The 24,595-nt window shown below is 37.8% G+C and overlaps 1 protein-coding gene across 1 annotated transcript in view; it reads right to left on the bottom strand.

Annotated features, from left to right (window-relative positions):
* ADH1B (alcohol dehydrogenase 1B (class I), beta polypeptide) overlaps positions 1–23,527 on the bottom strand; it is a 28,548-nt gene extending 5,021 nt beyond the window's left edge. Inside the window, exons 1-8 of the mRNA XM_008992933.4 lie at positions 23,439–23,527; positions 15,104–15,205; positions 14,074–14,212; positions 10,170–10,257; positions 9,853–10,072; positions 7,655–7,915; positions 5,420–5,555; positions 4,710–4,848 (exon numbers count right to left, since the gene is read on the bottom strand). Coding sequence (XP_008991181.1) covers positions 4,710–4,848; positions 5,420–5,555; positions 7,655–7,915; positions 9,853–10,072; positions 10,170–10,257; positions 14,074–14,212; positions 15,104–15,205; positions 23,439–23,456 — 1,103 coding nt within the window. The 5' untranslated portion in view covers positions 23,457–23,527. The remainder of the gene's footprint in view (positions 1–4,709; positions 4,849–5,419; positions 5,556–7,654; positions 7,916–9,852; positions 10,073–10,169; positions 10,258–14,073; positions 14,213–15,103; positions 15,206–23,438) is intronic.
* Between the last annotated feature and the right edge of the window lie 1,068 nt (positions 23,528–24,595).

Raw genomic sequence — 24,595 nt, 5'->3', positions numbered from 1 at the left:
ACCCATAATTTCATATCCAGTCAAACTAAGCTTCATAAGTGGAGGAGAAATAAAATCCTTTACGAACAAGCAAGTACTCAGATATTTCATCACCACCAGGCCTGCTTTACAAGAGCTCCTGAAAGAAGCACAAAACAGAAACCAGCCACTCCAAAAACATACCAAATGGTAAACAGCATTGACACAATGAAGAAACTGCATCAACTAACGGGCAAAACAGCCAGCTAGCATCAAAATGGCAGGATCAGATTTACACATAACAATATTAACCCTAAATGTAAATGGGCTAAATGCCCCAATCAAAAGACACAGATTGGCAAATCGGATAAAAAGCCAAAACCCATTGTTGTGCTGTATCCAGGAAACACATCCCACATGCAAGGATACACAAAGCCTCAAAATAAAGGGAAGGAGGAAGATTTACCAAGCAAATGGAGAGAAAAAAAAAAGCAGGAGTTGCAATTCTTATCTCTGATAAAATAGACTTTAAAGCAACAAAAATCAAACGAGACAAAGAAGGACATTACATAATGGTAAAAGAATCAATGAAACAAGAAGAGCTAATGACCCCAAATATATACGCACCAAATACAGGAGCACCCAGATACATAAAGCAAGTTCTTAATGACTTACAAAGAGACTTAGACTCCCACACAATAATAGTGGGAAACTTTAACACCCCATTGTTAATATTAGATCAATGAGACAGAAAATTAACAAGGATATCCAGGACTTGAACTCAGACCTGGAACAAGCAAACCTAATAGGCATTTACAGAACTCTCCACTCCAAATCCACAGAATATACATTCTTCTCAGCACCACATCACACATACTCTAAAATTGACCACATAATTAGAAGTAAATCACTCCTCAGCAAATGCAAAAGAAAGGAAATCATAACAGTCTCTCAGACCACAGTGCAATCAGGTTAGAACTCAGAATTCAGAAACTAATTCTGAGTTAGAACCACACAGCTTTATGGAAACTGAACAACTGGCTCTTGAATGTTGACTGGATAAACAATGAAATGAAGGCAGAAATAAAGATGTTCTTGGAAACCACCGAGAATGAAGACACAACATACCAGAATCTCCGGGACATATTTAAAGCAGTGTCTAGTGGAAAATATATAGCAATAAATGCCCACATGAGAAGCAAGGAAATATTGCAAATCGATACCCTATCATCAAAATTGAAAGAGCTAGAGGAGCAAGATCAAAAAAACTGAAAAGCTAGCAGAAGCCAAGAAATAACTAAGATCAGAGCAGAACTGAAGGAGATAGAGACACAAAAAACTCTTCAAAAAATCAATAAATCCAGGAGCTGGTTTTTCAAAAAGATCAACAAAATACACCACTAGCCAAATTAACAAAAAAGAAGAGAATAATCAAATAGATGCAATAAAAAATGAAAAAGGGGATATCACCACAGATTCCACAGAAATACAAACCATCATCAGAGATTATTACAAACAACTCTAAGCACATAAACTAGTAAACCTGGAAGACATGGATAAATTCCTGGACACTTGCATCCTCCCAAGATTAAACCAGGAAGAAGTTGAGACCCTGAATAGACCAATAACAAGGTCTGAAGTTGAGGCAGCAATTAAAAGCCTACCACACAAAAAAAGCCCAGGTCCAGAGAGGTTCACAGCTGAATTCTACCAGACATACAAAGAGGAGCTGGTACCACTCCTTCTAAAACTATTCCAAGGAATCAAAAAAGAGGACATCCTTTCCAAATCATTTTATGAGACCAACATCATCCTGATACCAAAACCCGGCAGAGATTCAGCAAGAAAAGAAAACTTCAGGCCAATATCCATGATGAACATAGATGCAAAAATCTTTAATGAAATACTGGCAAACCAATTGCACAGCACATCAAAAAGCTTATCCCCCATGATCAAGTAGGCTTCATCCCAGGGATGCAAGGCTGGTTGAACGTACTCAAGTCTATAAATGTAATTGACCACATAAACAGAACCAAAGACAAAAACCACATGATTATCTCAATGGATGCAGAGAAGGCCTTTGACAAAATTCTAAAGCCCTTCATGCTAAAAACCCTCAGTAAGCTAGGTATTGATGGAGTGTATCTCAAAATAATAAAGCTATTTATGACAAACCAACAGACAATATCATACTGAATGGGCAAAAACTGGAAGCGTTCCCTTTGAAATCTGGCACTAGACAAGGGTGCCCTCTCTCATCACTCCTGTTCAATATAATATTGGAAGTTCTAGCCAGAGCAATCAGGCAAGAAAAAAAAAAATAAAGGGTATTCAAAAAGGAAAGAGGAAGTAAAATTGTCTCTATTTGCAGATGACATGATAGTATATTAAAAGACCCCATCATCTCAGCCCTAAATCTCCTGAAACTGATAAGCAACTTCAGCAAAGTCTCAGGATACAAAATCAATGTGCAAAAATCACAACCATTCCTATACACCAATAACAGACTTAAAGAGAGCCAAATCAAGAATGAACTGCCATTCACAATTGTTACAAAGAGAATAAAATATCTAGGAATACAACTAACAAGGAATGTAAAGGACCTCTTCAAGGAGAACTACAAACCACTGCTCAACGAAATAAGAGAGGACAAAAACAGATGGAGAAACATTCCATGCTCATGGTTAGGAAGAATCAATATTGTGAAAATGGCCATGCTACACAAAGTAATTTACAGATTCAACGCTATCCCCATCAAGCTACCAATGACCTTCTTCACAGAACTGGAAAAAGCCATCTTAAATTTCATATGGAACCAAAAGAGAGCCTTCATAGCCAAGTCAATTTTAAGCAAAAAAACAAAGCTGGAGGCATCACACTACCAGACTTCAAACTATACTACAAGGCTACAGTAAACAAAACAGCATGGTACTGGCACCAAAACAGAGATATAGACCAATGGAACAGAACAGAGGCCTGGGAGGCCATACCACACATCTACAACCATCTGATCTTAGGCAAACCTGACAAAACAAGCAGTGAGGAAAGGATTCCCTGTTTAATAAATGATGTTGGGAAAACTGGCTAGCCATGTGAAGAAAGCAGAAACTGGACCCCTTTCTGACACCTTACACTAAAATTAACTCCAGATGGATCAAAGACTTAAACATAAGACCTAACACCATAAAAACCCTAGAAGAAAATCTAGGCAAAACCATCCAGGACATAGGCATAGGCAAGGACTTCATGACCAAAACACCAAAAGCATTGACAACAAAAGCCAAAATAGACAAATGGGACCTAATCAAACTCCAGAGCTTCTGCATAGCAAAAGAAACAGTCATTAGAGTACATTGGCAACCAACAGAATGGGAAATTTTTTTGCAATCTATCCATCTGACGAAGGACTTATATCCAGAATCTAGAAAGAACTAAAACAGATTTACAATTTAAAAAAACTAAGCCCATTCTTAAGTTGGCAAAGTATATAAACAGACACTTTACAAAAGAAGACATACACGAGGCCAACAAACATTTGAAAAAATGCTCATCATCGCTGGTCATTAGAGAAATGCAAATCAAAAGTACATTGAGATACCATCTCACGCCAGTTAGAATGGTGATCATTAAAAAATCTGGAGACAACAGATGCTGGAGAGGATGTGGAGAAATAGGAACACTTTTACACTGTTGGTGGGAGTGTAAATTAGTTCAACTATTGTGGAAGACAGTGTGGCGATTCCTCAAGGACCTAGAAATAGAAATTCCATTTGACCCAGCAATCTCATTACTGGGTATATATCCAAAAGACTATAAATCATTCTACTATAAGGACACATGCACATGAATGCTCATTGTGGCACTGTTTACAATAGCAAAGACCTGGACCCAACCCAAATGCTCATCGGTGATAAACTGGACAGGGAAAATGTGGCACATATACACCATGGAATATTATGCACCCATAAAAAATGATGCATTACTGTCCTGTGTAGGGACATGGATGAACCTGGAAACCATCATTCTCAGTAAACTGACACAAGAACAGAAAATCAAACACTGCATGTTCTCGCTCATAGGTGGGTGTTGAAAAATGAGAACACGTGGGCACAGGAAGAGGAGCATCACACACTGGGGTCTGTCAGGAGGAAATAGGGGAGAGACAGTGGGGAGTGGGGAATTGGGGAGGGATGACATGGGGAGAAATGCCAGATATAGGTGATGGGGAGGGAGGCAGCAAATCACACTGCCATGTATGTACCTATGCAACAATCTTGCATGTTCTTCACATGTACCTCAAAACCTAAAATGCAATAAAAAATGAAAAAGAAAAAAAAAATAAAATAAAATAAAAAATAAATATACAGACACTTAATGTCAGCTTTGTATAGGTAGCAGCCAGAGGCTTCAATGACACCATGTTATAATTATGGTGTGTGTGTGTGTGTGTGTGTGTGTGTGTGTGTGTGTATGTCTGTTGTTCTCTTTTAAAGAAGGCCGAATGGCTCTGATGATTCAGATTTGCTGTAATCAACAAAATTTGGCATCAGCAGAATAGAAAATGCAAAGCAACTTTTTTTAACTTCTCACAACTGTTTTAGCTTCTTACATGTGGTCCATGCAAAGACTGAACTGGTAATGGAAAACAAAGGCACTCTAATTTTTTCTCATCCTTCCACCCTTTCATTCTCTGCTAGACAATTTTCTATTGTAGAAAACAAAGCAAAACAGAAAACTAACTTAAAATCTACCTTTTTCCAGAGCGAAGCAGGTCAAATCCTTCATTTATTTTTTCAAAAGGTAAAACATTGGTTATTAAAGCATCCAGTGAAAACTTCTTAGCCATAAAATCAGCCACAAGTTTGGGAATATCTTCTTTACTTTTATAGCCTGAAAAGAAGACAGTATCATTGTTAGAGTCAACCCAGATAAGTAGGAGAATTGATGAGAAGATTTTCCAAACAAATGAAAATTTAGAAAAAGTTCTGCATTCTGGATTGCTATAACTAAGAGAAGAGATAGAACACTTCAATATGCTTTTACAGTGCTTTGACTTGAAAAATAAATCACAGATAAACAGGGTCCTTAGTTATTCTCTCTCACACAGAGAAATCATAGGACAGATGTTTATGCCCAAATTAAGAGAAATTTATCAGTTGTCTAAATTGGATGTAGTTATGAAATATTGTTGTAGATTTTTGTGTCCTACTAAAAATTTCCATGCCTTCCACAAAGTACAAAAACAGATGCAGATAAAAGGTCCTGGTTAATAGTGACATCAGAAAAGGTTATCTTGGGACCTTCTGTCTGTATTAGTTCTATATCTAGTTTATTTGGAGACTAGAGATAGGGAAGGAATTTTAATTATTTTTGTTTGTTTTCAAAACCTTGCCTTGTCCATTGTAAAAGGGGAGATAGACTGAGGCTAATGAGAATTTGGAACTGGAGCCTAACTACATACCTCCATAGAGAGCTCCTTTCCAGGTGCGTCCAGTCAGTAGCAGCATAGGGTTAATTGAGAGGTTTTGGGAATCAGGAGGTACCCCTACAATGACGCTTGTGCCACATCCCTCATGACAACATAACAGGGAAGCCATCTGGAATAAAGCGAATATTTAGCATCCTTATGAGGGAGTAACATAGTTCCCACTCATAATGCACAATATCATGTAATAGGCTTAGCTGGACTGAGTGTGTAGAAGGAAGAGATCATGTCTTTTGTTCCCTCATTCCCCTTTCTTTGCAAAGGATACTGCTGTGGATTTAGGAAATGCCCAGAAAATGGTTTTTGAATAAAAAAACGGATGAATAAATTGGTGTGCATTTAATTCTTCCTAATAAAGGAATAAGGAGGCAGACAGCATTTCAAACATATATTAAGTCTGGTTCCTTATATAAGCACACAATTTCATCATCGCATCATTCTTAGGCATCTGTGAATTGGTTAATTCATTTTACATTGATTTATCACATAGGTATTTTGAACCCAGTACTTTCAACCAGATATTTTGATAGTGAACAAGACAGACAATTGTATCACCAAAAGTTGTCTCTTGTCCACATCATGGTCTCCCTCTTAAGTGGATTCCTATTCTATTGTCCATTTCACAAATGGACATGTTTTAACATTGTTTTTTACCTCCCCAAATATGTGTTGGTTTTACATTAAAATACCCTGATTATTTGGAAACCTCAAAAGACAATTCAGAAAATCTTTTCCAGTCAGCCTTTTAAACATGTTCTATAGTTAGAAAGTGGTTTAGGATCCCCCCAAGGTATGTAATGATTAGTTTTTTGATTTTGGATTCTGACTTTTGGAAGACCAGATATCCTCAGAACATGTGCCTGTCAGACATTTGGTATCTTGAGATAAGGAACACTCCAGATCCACATGAGAAAATGGATGAAAATATAGAAAAAGAGCACAAGGAGAAAAGCTATAACCCTGGAAAAAGTTGGATTCTCTTGACACTAAATTTGTCTGTGGCATTTGTCTTAGGTTAAGGCTGCTGAGAGCTTTGATCTCAGGATGCTTCTCCCTGTTACCTACACTGCTGAACCTTCTAGAAAACCTTAGCATTGAAAACGTGTTGGTCTCTGGAGACTTTTTCAGTAGAATTCTAGAGAATTCTGGGTAGGTAAAATATAGCTAGAGATGTGTTCTCATTGCAATTGATATTTATAACTGTTTGAAAGTAACACCATGTAATAAACCAAAGATGATGTAAGCACTGCAAAATTGGAAATAGTGTTTTATATCAATAATGCCAACCGAGGCTAGGCGTGGTGGCTCATGCATTACTCAGCCTCTGAAAATGCTATCCTCTCAGCATTTTCAGAGGCTGAGGTAGGAGAACAGCTTGAGCCCAAGAGGTTGAGCCTGCAGGGAGTTATAATTATGCCACTGCAACTCAGCCTGGGCAACAGAGTGAGACCCTGTCTCCAAAAAAAAAAGAAAAAGAAAAAAGACAGCTGACACTTATTGGGAGCTCACCGTATGACGGGTGGTAGTATGCGAAGTATATTACATGCATTGTCTCATGTAATCCATAAAACAATGCTATGTGATACGTGGCTTTTAAATTCGGGGACTAGTAAAATCTGTTGACTTTTGAAAGTATTCACTCCTACTAGTATTGGATACTACTATGTGCCAGGCACTGTCCGGTTTCTGTGATAAAATATAGTGATGCATTTGAGTAGTCACTTTCCTAAGGGCATATTTTTGTTAATAAAACATAGGCTTAAAATTGCTTACTTCTTTTGGCCAAATACTAATATGTTAAAAAATTTGGAATTTATTAAGAACATATGCAAAATTATTAAACCATTGTTGTTAAGAATGTGGGAGAAAAATAAAGTGTTCCAATTTGAGAATAGAATTTGTATTATTGTGTTTACTTGAGTTTATAGTTTTTAACTAAAAATTAATAAAGTAAATCTCTAATTGCTCAGTTAAGAAAAAAAAGCCCTTTTCTCCCTCTAGAGGAACTATGACTTGAGACAGGTTTGCTTAGTTGATGGAATCAAATGTTTCTCATAACAATAAATTCAACAAACCGGGTAACAAACAGATGATGGGAAATTTCTATTCCTCATTAAATATATCCTTTATACATACAACATACGTTCTGCTGCGTAAGAGCATCCTCCAGGTTGCAGAGGCAGAAATCTCAGGGCACGTCATGGTACATACCATGGTGTCAAGACGACCGATGACTTCAAATGAAAAATCCACACCTCCATCAGTCATTTCCTTTAGCACCTCCTGGATGGGTTTCTTGTAGTCTTGAGGGTTGATGCATTCAGTGGCACCCAACTCTTTGGCCTTTGCAAATTTGTCCTTGTTGATGTCCACCGCAATGATCCTGGCCGCTCTGGCTGCTTTGCAGCCCATAACGACAGATAGGCCGACCCCTCCCAGGCCAAACACAGCACAGGTAGAGCCTGGGGTAACCTGTGTTTTCAGAAAATGCAAAAATGGATTAAGTAATAATCCATTATAAATATAATAATCCATTATAAATATAATCCAATATAAATATATTTCTGTAAGTGTGTCTATTCAGTCATTCATTCACCAAGAGTTATTCAATATTATGGCAGATAACACTATTTTCTACCTTACTTAGAAAAGTAGAAGACTTGTTAGAAAGTGCCTAAGCTTTATAAAGTGCCATGCCCAGTGTTTACCAAGAGCTGCTCAGACTCTTCTGGTTAACCTGTTATGGAAACCTCTTTTGGCTTCAGTTGCTTTATTTTTAAATTCAAGGGGTTGAACTAGTTGAGTGATTCTCATATGGCTGCACATTTGATTCATCTGGGGAGCTTTACAAATATCCCACTGTCCAGACCACAGCCCATGCCAATTACATCAGAATCTCTGCAGATGAAACTCAGTTATCAGGTGACTCCAATGGGGAGGTCAGACTGTGAACCAGGGGACTGGATGAGCCTTGAGATCCAGATGGCAATGGTTACAATATTGAAGAGACTCTCAATTGCTGCAATGCCATGATAGCCAGGTTCAGTATCTCACACATACACAAAGGCAATATTTGGAAAATAAAATAAGTGGAAAAGACTACTGCAGAGGAATAAAAAATATTTCACTTAAACAATCAATAATTAACTCCTTGATTCATTTATGTTTGGTAGGCATGGCCAATAATATATCCCTGCCTTATAAAACACACTAGTGAAAAACACAGCAATGAAATGTTTGCCTATATTTTAATAATAAATAAAATCTATTATTATGAGTATCCTCAGCTTCTGTTCTTTGGTAGGGTCACTTAGACCACCTGCTAAAACAGATGAGGCAGCGGAACAAGGGACTAAGTGCTAAAGGCACAGAAATTTGGAAAAGATGCCTTCTAAATTCTTTTTAGTTTGCTAGGGCCTTTTAATATACCCAATCTCCCATAGTCAGCCTTCATTGGGGGTAACATGCTTTAGTGTCCCAAATAATCTCATTATGATATTTCTGTAAGTGTGTCTATTCAGTCATTCATTGACCAAGTGTTATTCAATATTATGGCAGATAACACTATTTTCTACCTTACTTAGAAAAATAGAAGACTTGTGTCTATGATTTAAAAGCACTAATAATTATGTATTGTGATCTAAAGTTCAGCAGGAGATTTTAAAAAGATATTTTAGTCTCAGCTCTCATATTAGCCAGCAGTGAGGCTTTGCGCAAATATCTTTATATCACTGGATCTTGGTTTCATAAAATAAAGCATACTACTAGACTTTCAGCCTTTCCAGATGAGGAGCCTTTAAAGAATTTCTGCTTGAAATTTACCACGTCTGAAGTATATGTGTATGTTCATGGCAGGGGTTAGTTTTAGCAGTGAAATCCCATAATGAGTGAATGATGCATCACTGAAACTTCATTACTTTCCTCTAAGAATCCACAGAGTGGGGTGAGCCTTGGTTTGGGGGTACAACAGGTAAGGCTTTGGACTTTACCGTTGATCCTAACTCTGGGAGTAGAGGATCCACAGACTAGATGCTCCTCAAGGGCAAATTCTTCATTTCATTTATTTTTGCTGTCTGAGAACCTAGCAGAAACGATGGTACCTGAGACATGTGATCTCTAATTGTTGAATGAATAATGAGTTCTCAGGCCTAACATTTCATTCTCTCATAAAGAGCAAATACAGAAGAATAATTGTTGAAATGACATCTTTACTCCTAACAACTTTTTATCTGTGATAAACAGGTGAAATTTCTAGCATGTGCTTTCAATTCTTTTTGGGCCATTTTTTCTACTCTAAATCAACACTTCAAATCTCCAAAAATAATCTTTGATTCTTGTGAGAAAGTGCTTCCCTTTTGGTTCCTGACAGTCTGCGTGTAACAGGTTTTATCACCCATTGTTATTCCTACCTTGGCAACTTTGACTGCAGACCCATAACCAGTTGAAAATCCACAGCCAATGAGGCAGACTTTCTCCAGAGGCGAGGCTGCATCAATTTTGGCCACTGCACTCTCATCTATCACCGTGTACTGCGAGAAGGTGCTGACGCCGACGAAGTGGTGGATGGGCTTCCCTTTGCAGGTGAATCTAGTGGTGCCATCCTGCAGGGTCCCCCGAGGATTACTGAGACTGGGCAGTGCAATACACAGACACGCACAGGCATGAGACAGGAGCATAACTAATGTGCAAACTCAAAGTCTGTGCAAACAGAGCATCAGAAACCTACTCGTTTTTCAAGCAGTAGTTGCTTTCCGGGTGTTTACAAATTCTGCATTTTCCACACTGAGGAGTAAAGAGCGGGATGACTTTATCACCTGGAGAGGAATAAATCAAATTCTTTTGCAATATCTATCAAGAAATTAATAGAGCAAAAACTTAAAGCTCAAGTGTATTGACTAGAAAAGCATGTTTCTTTAAAAGTCTTTAAGGATTTTTGCACATTGATTTTATATCCTGAGACTTTGCTGAAGTTGCTTATCAGTTTCAGGAGTTTTTGGGCTGAGGTGATGAGGTCTTCTAGGTATACTATCATGTCGTCTGCAAATAGAGACAATTTGGCTTCCACCTTTCCTATTTGAATACCCTTTATTTCTTTTTCTTGCCTGATTGCTCTGGCTAGAACTTCCAGAACTATATTGAATAGGAGTGGTGAAAGCAAGCATTTGTCTACACCAATAACAGACTTAAAGAAAGCCAAATCGAGAACGAACTGCCATTCACAATTGCTACAAAAAGAATAAAATACCTTGGAATACAACTCACAAGGAACGTAAGGGACCTCTTCAAGGAGAACTACAAACCACTGCTCAACAAAATCAGAGAGGACACAAACAGATGGAGAAACATTCCATGTTCATGGTTAGGAAGAATTAATATCATGAAAATGGCTATACTGCCCAAAGTAATTTACAGAATCAACGCTATCCCCATCAAGCTACCATTGACTTTCTTCACAGAACTGGAAAAAACCACCATGAACTTCATATGGAACCAAAAGAGAGCCCGCATAGCCAAGTCAATTCTAAGCAAAAAGAACACAGCGGGGGGCATCACACTACCGGATTTTAAACTATACTACAAGGCTACAGTAATCAAAACAGCATGGTACTGGTACCAAAACAGAGATATAGACCAATGGAACAAAACAGAGGCACTGGAGGCAACACAACATATCTACAACTATACAATCTTTGATAAACCTGACAAAAACAAGCAAGGGGGAAAGGATTCCCTGTTTAACAAATGGTGTTGGGAAAACTGGCTAGCCATGTGCAGAAAGCAGAAACTGGACCCCTTCCTGACACCTTACACTAAAATTAACTCCAGATGGATTAAAGACTTAAACATAAGACCTGGCACGATAAAAACCCTAGAAGGAAATCTAGGCAAAACTATCCAGGACATAGGAGTAGGCAAGGACTTTATGAACAAAACACCAAAAGCATTGGCAACAAAAGCCAAAATAGACAAATGGGACCTAATGAAACTCCACAGCTTCTGCACGGCAAAAGAAACAGTCACTAGAGTGGATCGGCAACCAACAGAATGGGAAAAAATTTTTGCAGTTTACCCATCTGACAAAGGGCTGATATCCAAGAATTTACAAAGAACTCAAACGGATTTACAGGAAAAAAACAAACAAGCCCATTCAAAAGTGGGCAAAGGATATGAACAGACACTTTACGAAAGAAGACATATATGAGGCCAACAATCATATGAAAAAATGCTCATCGTCACTGGTCATCAGAGAGATGCAAATCAAAACCACATTGAGATGCCATCTCACGCCAGTTAGAATGGCGATCATTAAAAAATCTGGAGACAACAGATGCTGGAGAGGATGTGGAGAAAATTACACTCCCACTGTTGGTGGGAGTGTAAATTAGTTCAACCATTGTGGAAGACAGTGTGGCGTTTCCTCAAGGCCTTAGAAATAGAAATTCCATTTGACCCAGCAATCCCATTACTGGGTATATATCCAAAAGACTATAAATCGTTCTACTATAAGGACACATGTACACGAATGTTCATTGCAGCACTGTTTACAATAGCAAAGACCTGGAATCAACCAAAATGCCCATTGATAATAGACTGGATTGGAAAAATGTGGCACACATACACCATGGAATATTATGCAGCAATCAGAAATGATGAGTTTGTGTCGTTTGTAGGGACATGGATGAATCTGGAGAACGTCATCCTCAGCAAACTGACACAAGAACAGAAAATGAAACACCGCATATTCTCACTCATAGGTGGGTGATGAAAAATGAGAACACATGGACACAGAAAGGGGAGTACTAAACACTGGGGTCTATTGGGGGGAAAAGGGGAGGGCCAGTGGGAGGGGGAGGTGGGGAGGGATAGCCTGGGGAGAAATGCCAAATGTGGGTGAAGGGGAGAAGGAAAGAAAAGCACACTGCCATGTGTGTTCCTACGCAACTGTCTTACATGCTCTGCTCATGTACCCCAAAACCTAAAATCCAATAAAAAATTAAAAAAAAATAAAATAAGTCTTTAAGGAATGAAGTTCAGTCACAACTATGTCATTGTTCACTGCCTGCCACAGCCTTGTTTTCAGTTTGAGTTTATAAATGCCTGATGATTCCTAAAGAGAATGCAAATGTGAGAAACAACATGGATTACAAAAATTACTTGCACAGCATTAATAACTTTTATGCAGTGTGCTGATTTCTCCTGGAGGCTTTGCAAACGTCATTTTATTTAAACTTTAATTAAATATTAGATATTCTTACTGTAAATATAAATATAAATTTTAGTTGAAAGTTAGCTTTACAGTGCCTGAAGATCTGGTATTTTGTAAAAGTTTTATTTACAATAAAATGAGAATTTGAACCAATTCTTGGCTTTTCAAAGTGACTGTGCTTATCTTTATTATGAAATAAATGCTTTAAAAATATCTGTTTTTTATTTTTTTTAAGGAAAACTAACAAGAATGGGACAAAGAAGATTTCCAGAAATTTATCTGAGAACTTCAGCCCTTCACAAAAAGTTAGGCACTTTCTTTTAGGATAAGAATTGACTTACAAATGTTTTCAGCTGATAATTTGTAAATTATCTACTTTTCCTTCTATGGTGGAGGGAATGGGTAAAAAGCAAGGGTGTCATTTTGTTGTTAATTTATTTCTAACTAAAGGAAATAGAGCTAAAACATAATTTGGACAATTTCTTTCATTATTTTCTGTTTACCATTTAAATTAGTATTTGATAAGTGGGCAGTGTGAATCTACAGGCTAAAGCAGTTTTTTAGAATTAAACATAATTTTATTTTTAATCACCTATACTATATATTCTACATGACCAAGAAAAATGGTTGGTGCATTAACATTTTATAGGTGAAATTTATGTGAAAATGATGGTATGGCAATGTCCTAGTTATTCACCCTTTACTTCTAAAGGTATTTATATTAATACATAATAGATTAGGGTAAAATAAATATTGAAGATTAAATAATTAGTAATCTGTAACCAGTCGCACTGAAGCATGGCTGAAGGTAATAAGGCCGACATTGTTGATGGTGGATGGCTCCTGCTATGTTTCTTTCATTTCCTTTCACCTAGTCTGTTTCACTGAGTCCATGCTCAGGAAGAGACACCATGTTGGAAGAAGAAATTGGTGAAGGGGTTGCATAAGTCACCTAAGAAAAAGTCATGTTTATTCAGCCATAGCCATGTGGCCTCTGTTTTGTGAACTTAGCACAGAACAGTTTCCACATTTACATTTTTTCCTTTCTCCATTTCTATTTCTGTGTGGGCCCTGACAGAAGACAGTGTTCAGCAACACCAACACCGAAGTTATTAGACTGTGAATTCACATTGGTAGGCACTGTGTCTCTTTTGATCCTTACATATCTCCAGGCTCTAATCTGGTGCCAAGTGTATAGCAGATACTCAACAAATAATTGTTGAAGAGTAGAATACACGCATGCCTGAATGCACACATGCCTGAGTCAGGCAGGCAGAGAGGGAAGGAGGAAACCCCTGAAGTCCTGGCTGCCCTGTGACCTTGTGCAAGCCCTTTCATCTCTCATTGCCTCAGTTTCCTCATCCAGGCTGAGTAATCTTGTGATGGTGAACCAAGGTGTGTTCCCTGGGTGTGAATTCTATACCTGGTTTAACTGTTGTCACCCCTTCTCCAACACTCTCCACGATGCCGGCTGCCTCATGGCCTAAAACTGCAGGAAGAGGGGTCACCAGGTTGCCAGTAACCGCATGGTCATCTGTGCGACAGATTCCTACTGCCACCATCTACAGAGTAAAGAGAAAAATAGATTCAGAAAAGATTATGACTCTCAGATGGTTTTAACATATTCAATTTCCTGAAATTGCACTTCTAAAACGTATTCAAGAATTTTGCTAATAATCTCTACTATTTCCAAATACGAAAGATTCAGTTTATCTCCAAGGTCATTCAGTCTAAAACCCTTCTCCACCTTCACTTCTTGAATTAAACAATTTAGAATAATCTGTGAAATAACTAATCCTGAAATATTTGTCTTATAAAATATACAAGAATGCATGCTTTTAAAATTAGAAATAGCAAAGTAACAGATAGAAAATATCTAATGCTAATTGATTTTGAAGTCTTCATATGCAACATTTGGAATTTTTTTCTGTACAAACACATTCTTTTGTGTTTTACTTGAATTATACTGTATGCACTCTTTGACCACTTTTTAAAAATTTTAAATTTATATTTATACCTTTCCTTGACAACAAATGTAACTCGATTTTCTGGATGATCATATAAAATATGCCTATTGGCCGGGCACAGTGGCTCATGCCTGTAATTCCAGCACATGAGGTGGGTAGATCATGAGGTCAAGAGATCAAGACCATTGTGGCCAACATGGTGAAACCCCGTCTCTACTAAAAAATACAAAAATTAGCTGGGCGTGGTGGCATGCACCTGTAGTCCCAGCTACTTGGGAGGCTGAAGCAGGAGAATTGCTTGAACGAGGGAGGCAGAGGTTGCCGTGAGCCAAGATTGCACCACTGCACTCCAGCCTTGTGCCTAGTAACGAAGTGAGACTGTCTCAAAAAAAAAAAAGCCTGTTAGTGGATTTTTTGATGTTTCCATTTTTAATATTCTCTAGTTTTTTAAACCTAAAATGAAATAAAAATGGAAAAATGTTTCACCTTAACGCGAACTTCATAAGCCTTAGGAGGTGCCACCTCCACATCCTCAATGGAAAAGGGTTTCTTTACCTCCCATAGCACAGCTGCTTTGCATTTGATTACCTAGAAAATCAAACAGAGCGATGGTGACAATGTTTTCCCACTCTTGAAGTCAGAAATTGTGTCTTTTCATCTTTGTACATGCAACATTGAGTCCCATGTCTGGTACCTAGAAAGTGCTCCATAGAAATGAAGACCTCTGGTTTATAAAGAGAATAAAAATATCATTTAAAACAGCATAACATAAAGAAAGATAAAATGTAATAAGACATTGAGAAAAATGAAATATATTTGGGTGGCTGGCAAGATAGCTGAACAGGAACAGCTCAGGTCTGCTGTTCCCAGTGAGATCAACACAGAAGGGCAGGTGATTTCTGCATTTCCAACTGAGGTACCCAACTCATCTCACTGGTTAGACAGTGGGTGCAGCCTAAGGAGGGCAAGCCAAAGCATGGTGGGCTGTCCCCTCACCCAGGAAGAGCAAGGGGTCAGGGAACTCCCTCCCCTAGTCAATAGAAGCCATAAGGGACTGTACCTTGAGAAATAGGGCACTCCAGCCCAGATACTACTCATTTCCCATTGTCCTCACAATTGGCAGACCGGGAGATTTCCTAGGGTGCCTATGCCACCAGGGCTCTAGTTTCAAGCACAAAATGGGGTGGTCGTTTGGGCATACACTGAGCCAGCTGCAGGATTTTTTTCCATACCCCAGTGTTGCCTATAATGACAGTGAGACAGAACCTTTTACACCCCTGGAAAGGGGGCTGAAGCCAAGGAGCCAAGTATTCAAGCTCAGCAGATCCCACTCCCATGGAGCCAAGCAAGCTAAGATTCACTGGCTTGAATTCTCAATGCCAGCACAGCAGTCTGAAGTCGACCTAGGATACTCAAGCTTGGTGACGGGAGGGGCATCTACCATAACTGAGGCTTGAATAGGTGGTTTTTCCCTCACAGTGTAAACAAACCCACAGAAAAGTTTAGACTGGGTGGGAACCACCACAGCTTGGCAAAGCTGCTATAGCCAGACTGCCTCTCTAGATTCCTACTCTTTGTGCAGGGCATCTCTGAAAGAAAGGAAGAAGCCTCAATCAGGGGCTTATAGATAAAACTCCCATCTCCCTGGAACAGAGCACCTGAGGGAGGGGGCAGCTGTGGGCACGGCTTCAGAAAATGCAAATGTTCCTGCATGCTGGCTCTGAAGAAAACAGTGGATCTCCTAGCACAGTGCTCAAGCTCTGCTAAGGGACAGAATTCCTCCTCAAGTGGGTCCCTGACCCCCTTGCCTACTGACTGGGAGACACATCCCAGCAGGGGTCAACAGACATTACATACAGGAGATCTCTAGCTGGCATCTGGAGGGTGCCTCTCTAGGAGGAAATTTCCAGAGGAAGGAACATCCAACAATCTTTGCTGCAGCCTCTGTTGGTGATACCCAGGCAAACAGCATCTGGAGTGGACCTCCAGCAAACTTCAGCAGATCTTCAGCAGAGAAGCCTGACTGTTAGAAGGAAAACTAACAAATAGAAAGAAATAGCATCAACATCAACAAAAAGGATGTCCACATAAAAACCCCATTTGAAGGTCACCAGAATCAAAGAACAAAGGTAGAAAATCCACGAAGATGAGGAGAAACCAGCACAAAAAGGCTGAAAATCCCCAAAACCAGAATGCCTCTTCTCCTCCAAGGGATGACAACTCCTCACCAGCAAGGCAACAAAACTAGATGAAGGATGAGTTTTATGAATGAACAGAAGTAGGCTTTAGAAAGTGGGTAATAACAAACTCCTCTGAGCTAAAGAAGCATGTTCTAACTCAATGCAAGGAAGCTAAGAATCTTAAAAAAAGGTTTGAGAAATTGCTAATGAGACTAACCAGTTTAGAGAAGAATACAAATGACCTTATGGAGCTGAAAAACACAGCATGAGAGCTTCGTGAAGCTTACACAAGAATCAATAGCCAAATCAATCAAGTGGAAGAATGATATTAGAAATTGAAGATCAACTTAATGAAAATAAAGCATGAAGATAAGATTAGAGAAAAAACAATGAAAAAGAATGAACAAAGCCTCTAAGAAATATGGGACTATGTGAAAAGAACAAACCTGTGTTTGCTTGTGTACATAAAAGTGACAGGGAGAATGGAACATGTTGGAAAACACTCTTGAGGATATTATCCAGGAGAACTTCCCCAACCTAGTAAGACAGGCCAACATTCAAATCCAGGAAACACAGAGAACACCAAAAAGATACTCCTCAAGAGTTGCAACCCCAAGACGCATAATTGTCAGATTCACTAAGGAAAAAATGTTAAGGGCAGCCAGAGAGAAAGCTCGAGTTACCCAAAAAGGGAAGCCCATAAGAATAACAGCAGATCTCTCTGCAGAAATTCTACATGCCAGAAGAGAGTGGGGGCCAATATTCAACATTCTTAAAGAAAATAATTTTCAACTGAGAATTTCATATTCAGCCAAACTAAGCTTCATAAGTGAAAGAGAAATATCCTTTACAGACAAGCAAATGCTGTGAGATTTTGTTACCACCAGGCCTACCTTACAAGAGCTCCTGAAGGAAGCCCTAAATATGGAAAGGAAAAACTAATACCAGCCACTGCAAAAGCACACTAAATTGGAAAGACCATCGACACTATGAAGAAACTGCATCAATCTATGGGCAAAAAACTAGCTAGCATCATAATGACAGGATTAGATTCACACATGACAATATTAACTTACGATGTAAATGCACTAAATGTCCCAATTAAAAGACACATACTGGCAAACTGAATAAAGAGTCAAGACCCATCAGTGTGCTGTATTCAGGAGATGCATCTCACATGCAAAGACACACACAGACTCAATATAAAGGGATGGAAGAATATTTACCAAGTAAATGGAAAGCAAAAAAAGAATTTGCCATCCTAGTCTCTGATACAACAGCCTTTAAACCAACAAAGATCAAAAAAGACAAAGAAGAGCAATACATAATGCTAAATGGATCAATGCAACAAGAAGAGCTAATTATCCTAAATATATATTCATGCAATACAGGAGCACCCAGATTTATGAAGAAAGTTCTTAGAGACCTACAAAGAGACTTAGACTCCCACACAATAATAGTGGGGGAGTTTAACACCCCACTGTCAATATTAGACAGGTCAACAAGACAGAAAATTAACAAAGATATTCAGAACTTGAATTCAGTTCTGGATCAAGCAGACCTAATAGACATCTACAGAACTCTCCACTCCAGATCAACAGAATATACATTTTTCTCAGCACCACATAGCAATTATTCTAAAATTGACCACAGAATTGGATGTAAATACTCCCCAGCAAATGCAAAAAATGGAAATCATAACAAACAGTCTCTCAGAACTCAGGATTAAGAAATTCACTTAAAAACACACAACTACATGAAAACTGAGCAACCTACTCCTGAATGACTACTGGGTAAATAACAAAATTAAGGCAGAAAAAAATAGGTTCTTTGAAACCAATGAAAACAAAGACACACTGTATCAGAATCTCTGGGACACAGCTAAAGCAGTGTGTAGAGGGAAATTTATAGCATTAAATGCCCACAAGAGAAAGTGGGAAACATCTGGTACCCCAAAAGACACAAAAAAACCTTCAAAAAATAGACCACTAGCTAGACTATAAAAGAAGAAAAGAGAGAAGCATCAAACAGATGTAATAAAAAATGATAAATGGGAGATCACCGCTGATCCTACAGAAATACAAACTACCATCAGAGAATACCATAAACACCTCTACACAAATAAACTAGAAAATCTAGAAGAAATGGTAAATTCCTGGACACATAAACCCGCCCAAGTCTAAACCAAGAAGTCAAATCCCTCAATACTCAATAACAAGTTCTGAAATTAAGGCAGTAATTAATAACGTATCAACCAAAAAAAGCCCAGGACCAGATGGATTCACAGCCAAATTCTACCAGAGATACAAAGAGGAGCTGATACCATTCCTTCTGAAACTATTCCAAACAATAGAAAAAGAGGGACACCTTCCTTACTTATTTTAGGATGCCAGCATCATCCTGATACCAAAACCTGGCAGAGGTACAACAAAAAAAGAAATTTTCAGGCCCAAATCTCTGATGAACATTGATGTGAAAATCCTCAATAAAATACAGGCAAATCAAATCCAGCAGCACATCAAAAAGCTTATCCACCATGATCAAGTTGGCTTCATTTCTGGGATGCAAGGCTGGTTCAACATAATGCAAATCAATAAACATAATCCATCACATAAATAGAACCAATAACAAAATCCACATAATTATCTCAATGGATGCAGAAAAGGCCTTCAACAAAATTCAACAGCCCTTCATGCTAAAAACACTTAATAAACTAGGTGTTGATGGAACATATCTCAAAATAGTAAGAGCTATTTATGACAAACTCACAATCAATATCATACTGAATGAACAAAAACTGGCACAAGGCAAGGATGCCCTCTCTCACCACTCCTATTAAACATAGTATTGGAGGTTCTTGCCAGGGCAATCAGGCAAGAGAAATAAATAAAAGGCATTCAAATAGGAAAAGAGGAAGTCAAATTGTCTGTTTGCAGATGACATGACTGTATATTTAGAGGGCCCCATCGTTTCAGTCCAAAATATTCTTAAGCAGATAAGCAACTTCAGCAAAGTCTCAGGATACAAAATCAATGTGCAAAAATTACAAACATTCCTATACACCAGTGATAGAGAGCCAAATTTTGAGTGAACTCCCATTCACAATTGCTACAAAGAGAATAAAATACCTAGGAATACAACTTACAAGGCATGTGAAGGACCTCTTCAAGGAGAACTACAAACCACTGCTCAAGGAGATAACAGAGGACACAAACAAATGGAAAAACATTCCATGCTTATGGATGGGAAGAATCAATATTGTGAAAATGGCCATAATGCCCAAAGTAATTTATAGTTTCAATGCGATTCTCATCAAGCTACCATTGACTTTCTTCACAGAATTGGAGAAAAGCTACTTTAAATTTCATATGGAACCAAAAGAGAGCCCATATAGCCAAGATAATCCTAAGCAAAAAGAACAAAGTTGGAGGCATCATGCTACCTGACTTCAAACTATACTACAAAGCTACACTAACCAAACAACATGGTACTGGTACCAAAACAGAGATATAGAACAATGGAACAGAACAGAGGCCTCAGAAATAACACCACACTTCTACAACCATATGATTCTTGAAAAACCTGACAAAAACAAGCAATGGGGAAAGGATTCTCTAGTTAATAAATAGGGTTAGGAAAACAGGCTAGCTATATGCAGAAAGCTGAAACTGGACCTCTTCCTTACACCTTATACAAAAATTAACTCAAGATGGATTAAAGACTTAAATGTAAGATCTAAAACTGTAAAAACCCTAGAAGAAAACCTAGGTAATACAGTTCAGAATATAGGCGTGGGCAAATACTTCATGACTAAAACACTTCATAAGTAAAGCAATGGCAGCAAAAGCCAAAATTGACAAATGGGATCTAATTAAACTAAAGATCTCTGTAGAGCAAAGAAAGCATCATAAGAGTGAACAGGCAAACCCACAGAATGGGAGAAAATGTTTGCTATCTATCCATCTGACAAAGATCTAATATCCAGAATCTACAAGGAACTTAAACAAATTTACAAAAAAAAAAAAACCAAGAACCCCATCAAAAAGTGAGCAAAGGATATAAACAGACACTTCTCAAAAGAAGACATTTACATGGCCAATAAATATATGAAAAAAAGCTCATCACCACTAGTCATTAGAGATATGCAAATCAAAACCACAATGAGAAACCATCTCACACCAGTTAGAATTGCAATCATTAAAAAGTCAGGAAACGACAGATACTGGCAAGGATGTGGAGAAATGGGAATGGTTTTACACTGTTGGTGAGAGTGCAAATTAGTTCAATCATTGTGGAAGACAATGTGTGGTGATTCCTCAAGGATATAAAACTAGAAATACCATTTGACCCAGCAATCCCATTACTGGGTATATACCCAAAGGGTTATAAATCACTCTAACGTCACATGCACATTTGTGCTTATTGTGGCACTGTTCAAAATTGCAAACACTTGGAACCCATTCAATGTCCACAAAGAAAATATGGCACAAATACACCATGAAATATGGTGCAGCCATAAAAAAGGATGAGTTCATGCCCTTTGTAAGGACATGGATGAAGCTGGAAACCATCATTCTCAGCAAACTAACAAGTGATCAGAAAACCAAACACCGTATGTTCTCACTTATAGGTGGGAGTTGAACAGTGAGAAACATGGACACAGGGAAGAGAACATTACACACTGAGGCCTGTTGGTGAGGGGTGAGGAGGGATAGCATTAGGAGAAATACCTAATATAGATGACTGGTTGATGGGTGCAGCAAACCACTATGGCACATGTATACCTGTGTAACAAACCTGCAGATTCTGCCCATGTACCCCAGAACTTAAAGTATAGTAATAATTAAAAAATAGCTTCAGTTTGAAGACTGCACCCTCTTTGTCTTACAGGAGACAATTACATGGTGTTTTCTTTCCTACATTAAAAATACATGGTCCGAGAATTGAGGAGTGAAAGTAGAGTGAACCTTCTCACTAATATGCCACAGAACATCAGCACTGCAGGTTTTGGGGAAATGGTTCCACTGGAAAACATAAAAATGAATCCACTGATGTCGAAGCTGAGACTTTCACCTGGCCATTTTTCATGTCTTATGCCACTGAAGGAATAAATGAGCAGGGGAATTACCCTAATGGCTGAAGTGATTGATCTGAACTACCAGAGAGAAATTGAGTTTCTCTTGGACTTCACCTTATCTACTTTTTTCCCTTTGCTAATTTTAACCTGTATCCCTTGTCTGTAGTACAATGTAACCATAAATGCCAAAAAAAAGTTAGCCAAAAATTAAATAGCAACAATAATAGTGGCTAATATTTATTGACTTATTTCTATGTATCAAATATGATTCTAAGTGCTTTACAGTATTAATTCATTGAATTATCCAAACTTTTTTATGAAATAGATGTTAGTATTGTCACCACTTAGCATTTAAGGAACATAAAATGCAGGATAGGTAAACATAAATGAAATGCTGTCAAAAAGCTGTTATTGATGTTGTGCCCAGAGGGGAAGATTGTCTATTTCATCAGTTATTATTTTCATTAATATAATTAGTTTATACTTTTGCTTTATGAACTCATTTCTTTTGAGTTTGGCGAATTTGATTTTCTTTTTCTTAATCATTTTTTATTAGGAATGTAAATATTAATTAGTAATAAAGTAAAGGAGGTGGAATAAGAACAGTAACAATGGGCTACTGGTGATTTCCAGCTAATCTTACTGATATGAGCCTGTTTGTCACACAGTGTAGAGAGAAGCCTCAGAATCTTTAATGAGTTATCATAATGAGATATTTTACCATGTGGTATATTCCTAACACAAATAATGACTGGAAATAGTTGCACAGGTTTATGTAATTAAGCAATTAAAAAATATCAATGGATTATATTTGATGACCACACGCACCTGTAAACACATTGAACAAATAAGTATAAATGTATGGAGACCAAACCAAACATCTGTATTCCTCGTGCTAAGTGATTCAAATTGTATTATTAATTTTCTGTAAAAACATATTATTTTTACACTGGGAAGATAATGTCCCATAGGATTTCTGTGAAAATTACCTGAATTGTATCATAGTGGCCCCCTTTTAATCAGAATTTGCATGTCGATATCTTGCTTATCCTTGATGATTCTAATGCTGTGAGATCCATGAGCATTAGTAAGATATTTTATAGTAAGGGTAAATGGTATTTGGAAGTCTTCTGAATCCAATTCCTCTCACAAAACTTTTGTCAGACAAATTTAATGTGTTCATAAAAATATATTCAAATAATAACATGTTTGAATTATCATTTCTTAATAGAAAGATAACTTCTGATTAAAGACTTTTCTAACTCTAGATTTACAAATTAGTCATAATTAGCTTGGAATAAACTATCATTTTATTAAAATTTATTTAATGTAGGAAATAAAGACAATAAACATAGGTTCTATATATTCTTGTTAAAGTTATTTAGGAATAACTTATTTCCACTGTAGTTCAGTATACATTACATATTGAGGCATATATTGCATATCATCTCAGTGTAGCATTTCTAATTCAGCTATGATTTTTAAATTATTCATCAAATATTGTATTTCTTTCTTTGTTATATTGATGAGAATATATTTCCAACAGTAATATATTTTTGCTTACTTTCCCTGCTGTGCTCATGTTGTTTCTTTCTTCTCTGCTGACCAGGAGACTGGTGAGTCCTTGTGGATTTCTTCTCTGCTTGAGTGCATAAGCAGATATTTATTGCACAGATATTTATTCTGTTTGCTTGTGTAACACTCATTTCCAATTCCACATGTGATCTACGTCTTTAAGCCACATCCATTGGATTACTCTCAGACTATCAAAACATAATGAAGGGAATATTGAACCAGCACTCAAAATATTGACTTTTCAAATTCCAGATAAGATTTTGTTTTCATTAGGTTAAATATTAAGTTAAAATGATACATTTTAATAACTGTCTCTTTTCCTCCCTCTCCCCCACCTCTTGAATTTCTTGTTTCTCTTCTCTCAATCCTACATAGGTCATTCTGCATTCCGTTTTGCCTTTGTCTGCACTAAGCTGTAAGTTTGAATCCACATGGGGCAGTTAGGAAGGAGGAGGAGTAAGAAAACAGGATAAACAAAGTAGGACAAAGAGAACACCCTCGTTGTCCTTACAGCAGAAAATCAGACACCCAGTCAGTCACAGCAAAGGGGATCACTGTGCCAGGCAATTCTGCTCCACTCAAAACTACTAAGTATGGACTGTGAACCTCCCTGTGTCAGGCACTAAGCTGGGTCTGGTGGAGTGGCAGTGATGGATAAGACACGACCTCTGCTTGTGCCAAGAAGCAGTATGGGGCAGCGGTGATGGCATGGCTTTTGGGACCAGGCAGACCCTATTCCTTACTAGTTCTGTGTACGTGGACTTACTATTTCACTGATTTTTTTTGCCTTAGTTTCCTTATCTGTAAGATGAAGATGAATAATAGCATCATTTTAAAGGACTGTTCAATGAATAAATAAAATAATCCATGTAAAGCACTCATAATGGAATTTGGCAGATAAAAGCACCCTCCTAAATGTTAGCCATGATTATTATCCATAAAATAAATCTCACAGTTTATGGGGAAAAGACACATAGCCTCAAAATCTACATATCAGCCTGGCTGGGAAGTACCCCATCACAGGGGTCAGTTAGTGGTTTGGGAGCAGAGAAGAAGGTGCAATCAGAATGAAGGACTCTGAGGAGGCATTGTAGAGGAACAGGCATTTGAAGTAGATTTTAAGTAATTGTGAGAAATCGAGCAAAA

This window comes from Callithrix jacchus, chromosome 3 (genome assembly GCF_049354715.1).
Source record: "Callithrix jacchus isolate 240 chromosome 3, calJac240_pri, whole genome shotgun sequence".
In the NCBI taxonomy this organism is placed as follows: domain Eukaryota; kingdom Metazoa; phylum Chordata; class Mammalia; order Primates; family Cebidae; genus Callithrix; species Callithrix jacchus.
The sequence above is the reverse complement of the archived record's forward strand: the minus strand, read 5'-3'. Positions and strand labels throughout refer to the sequence as shown.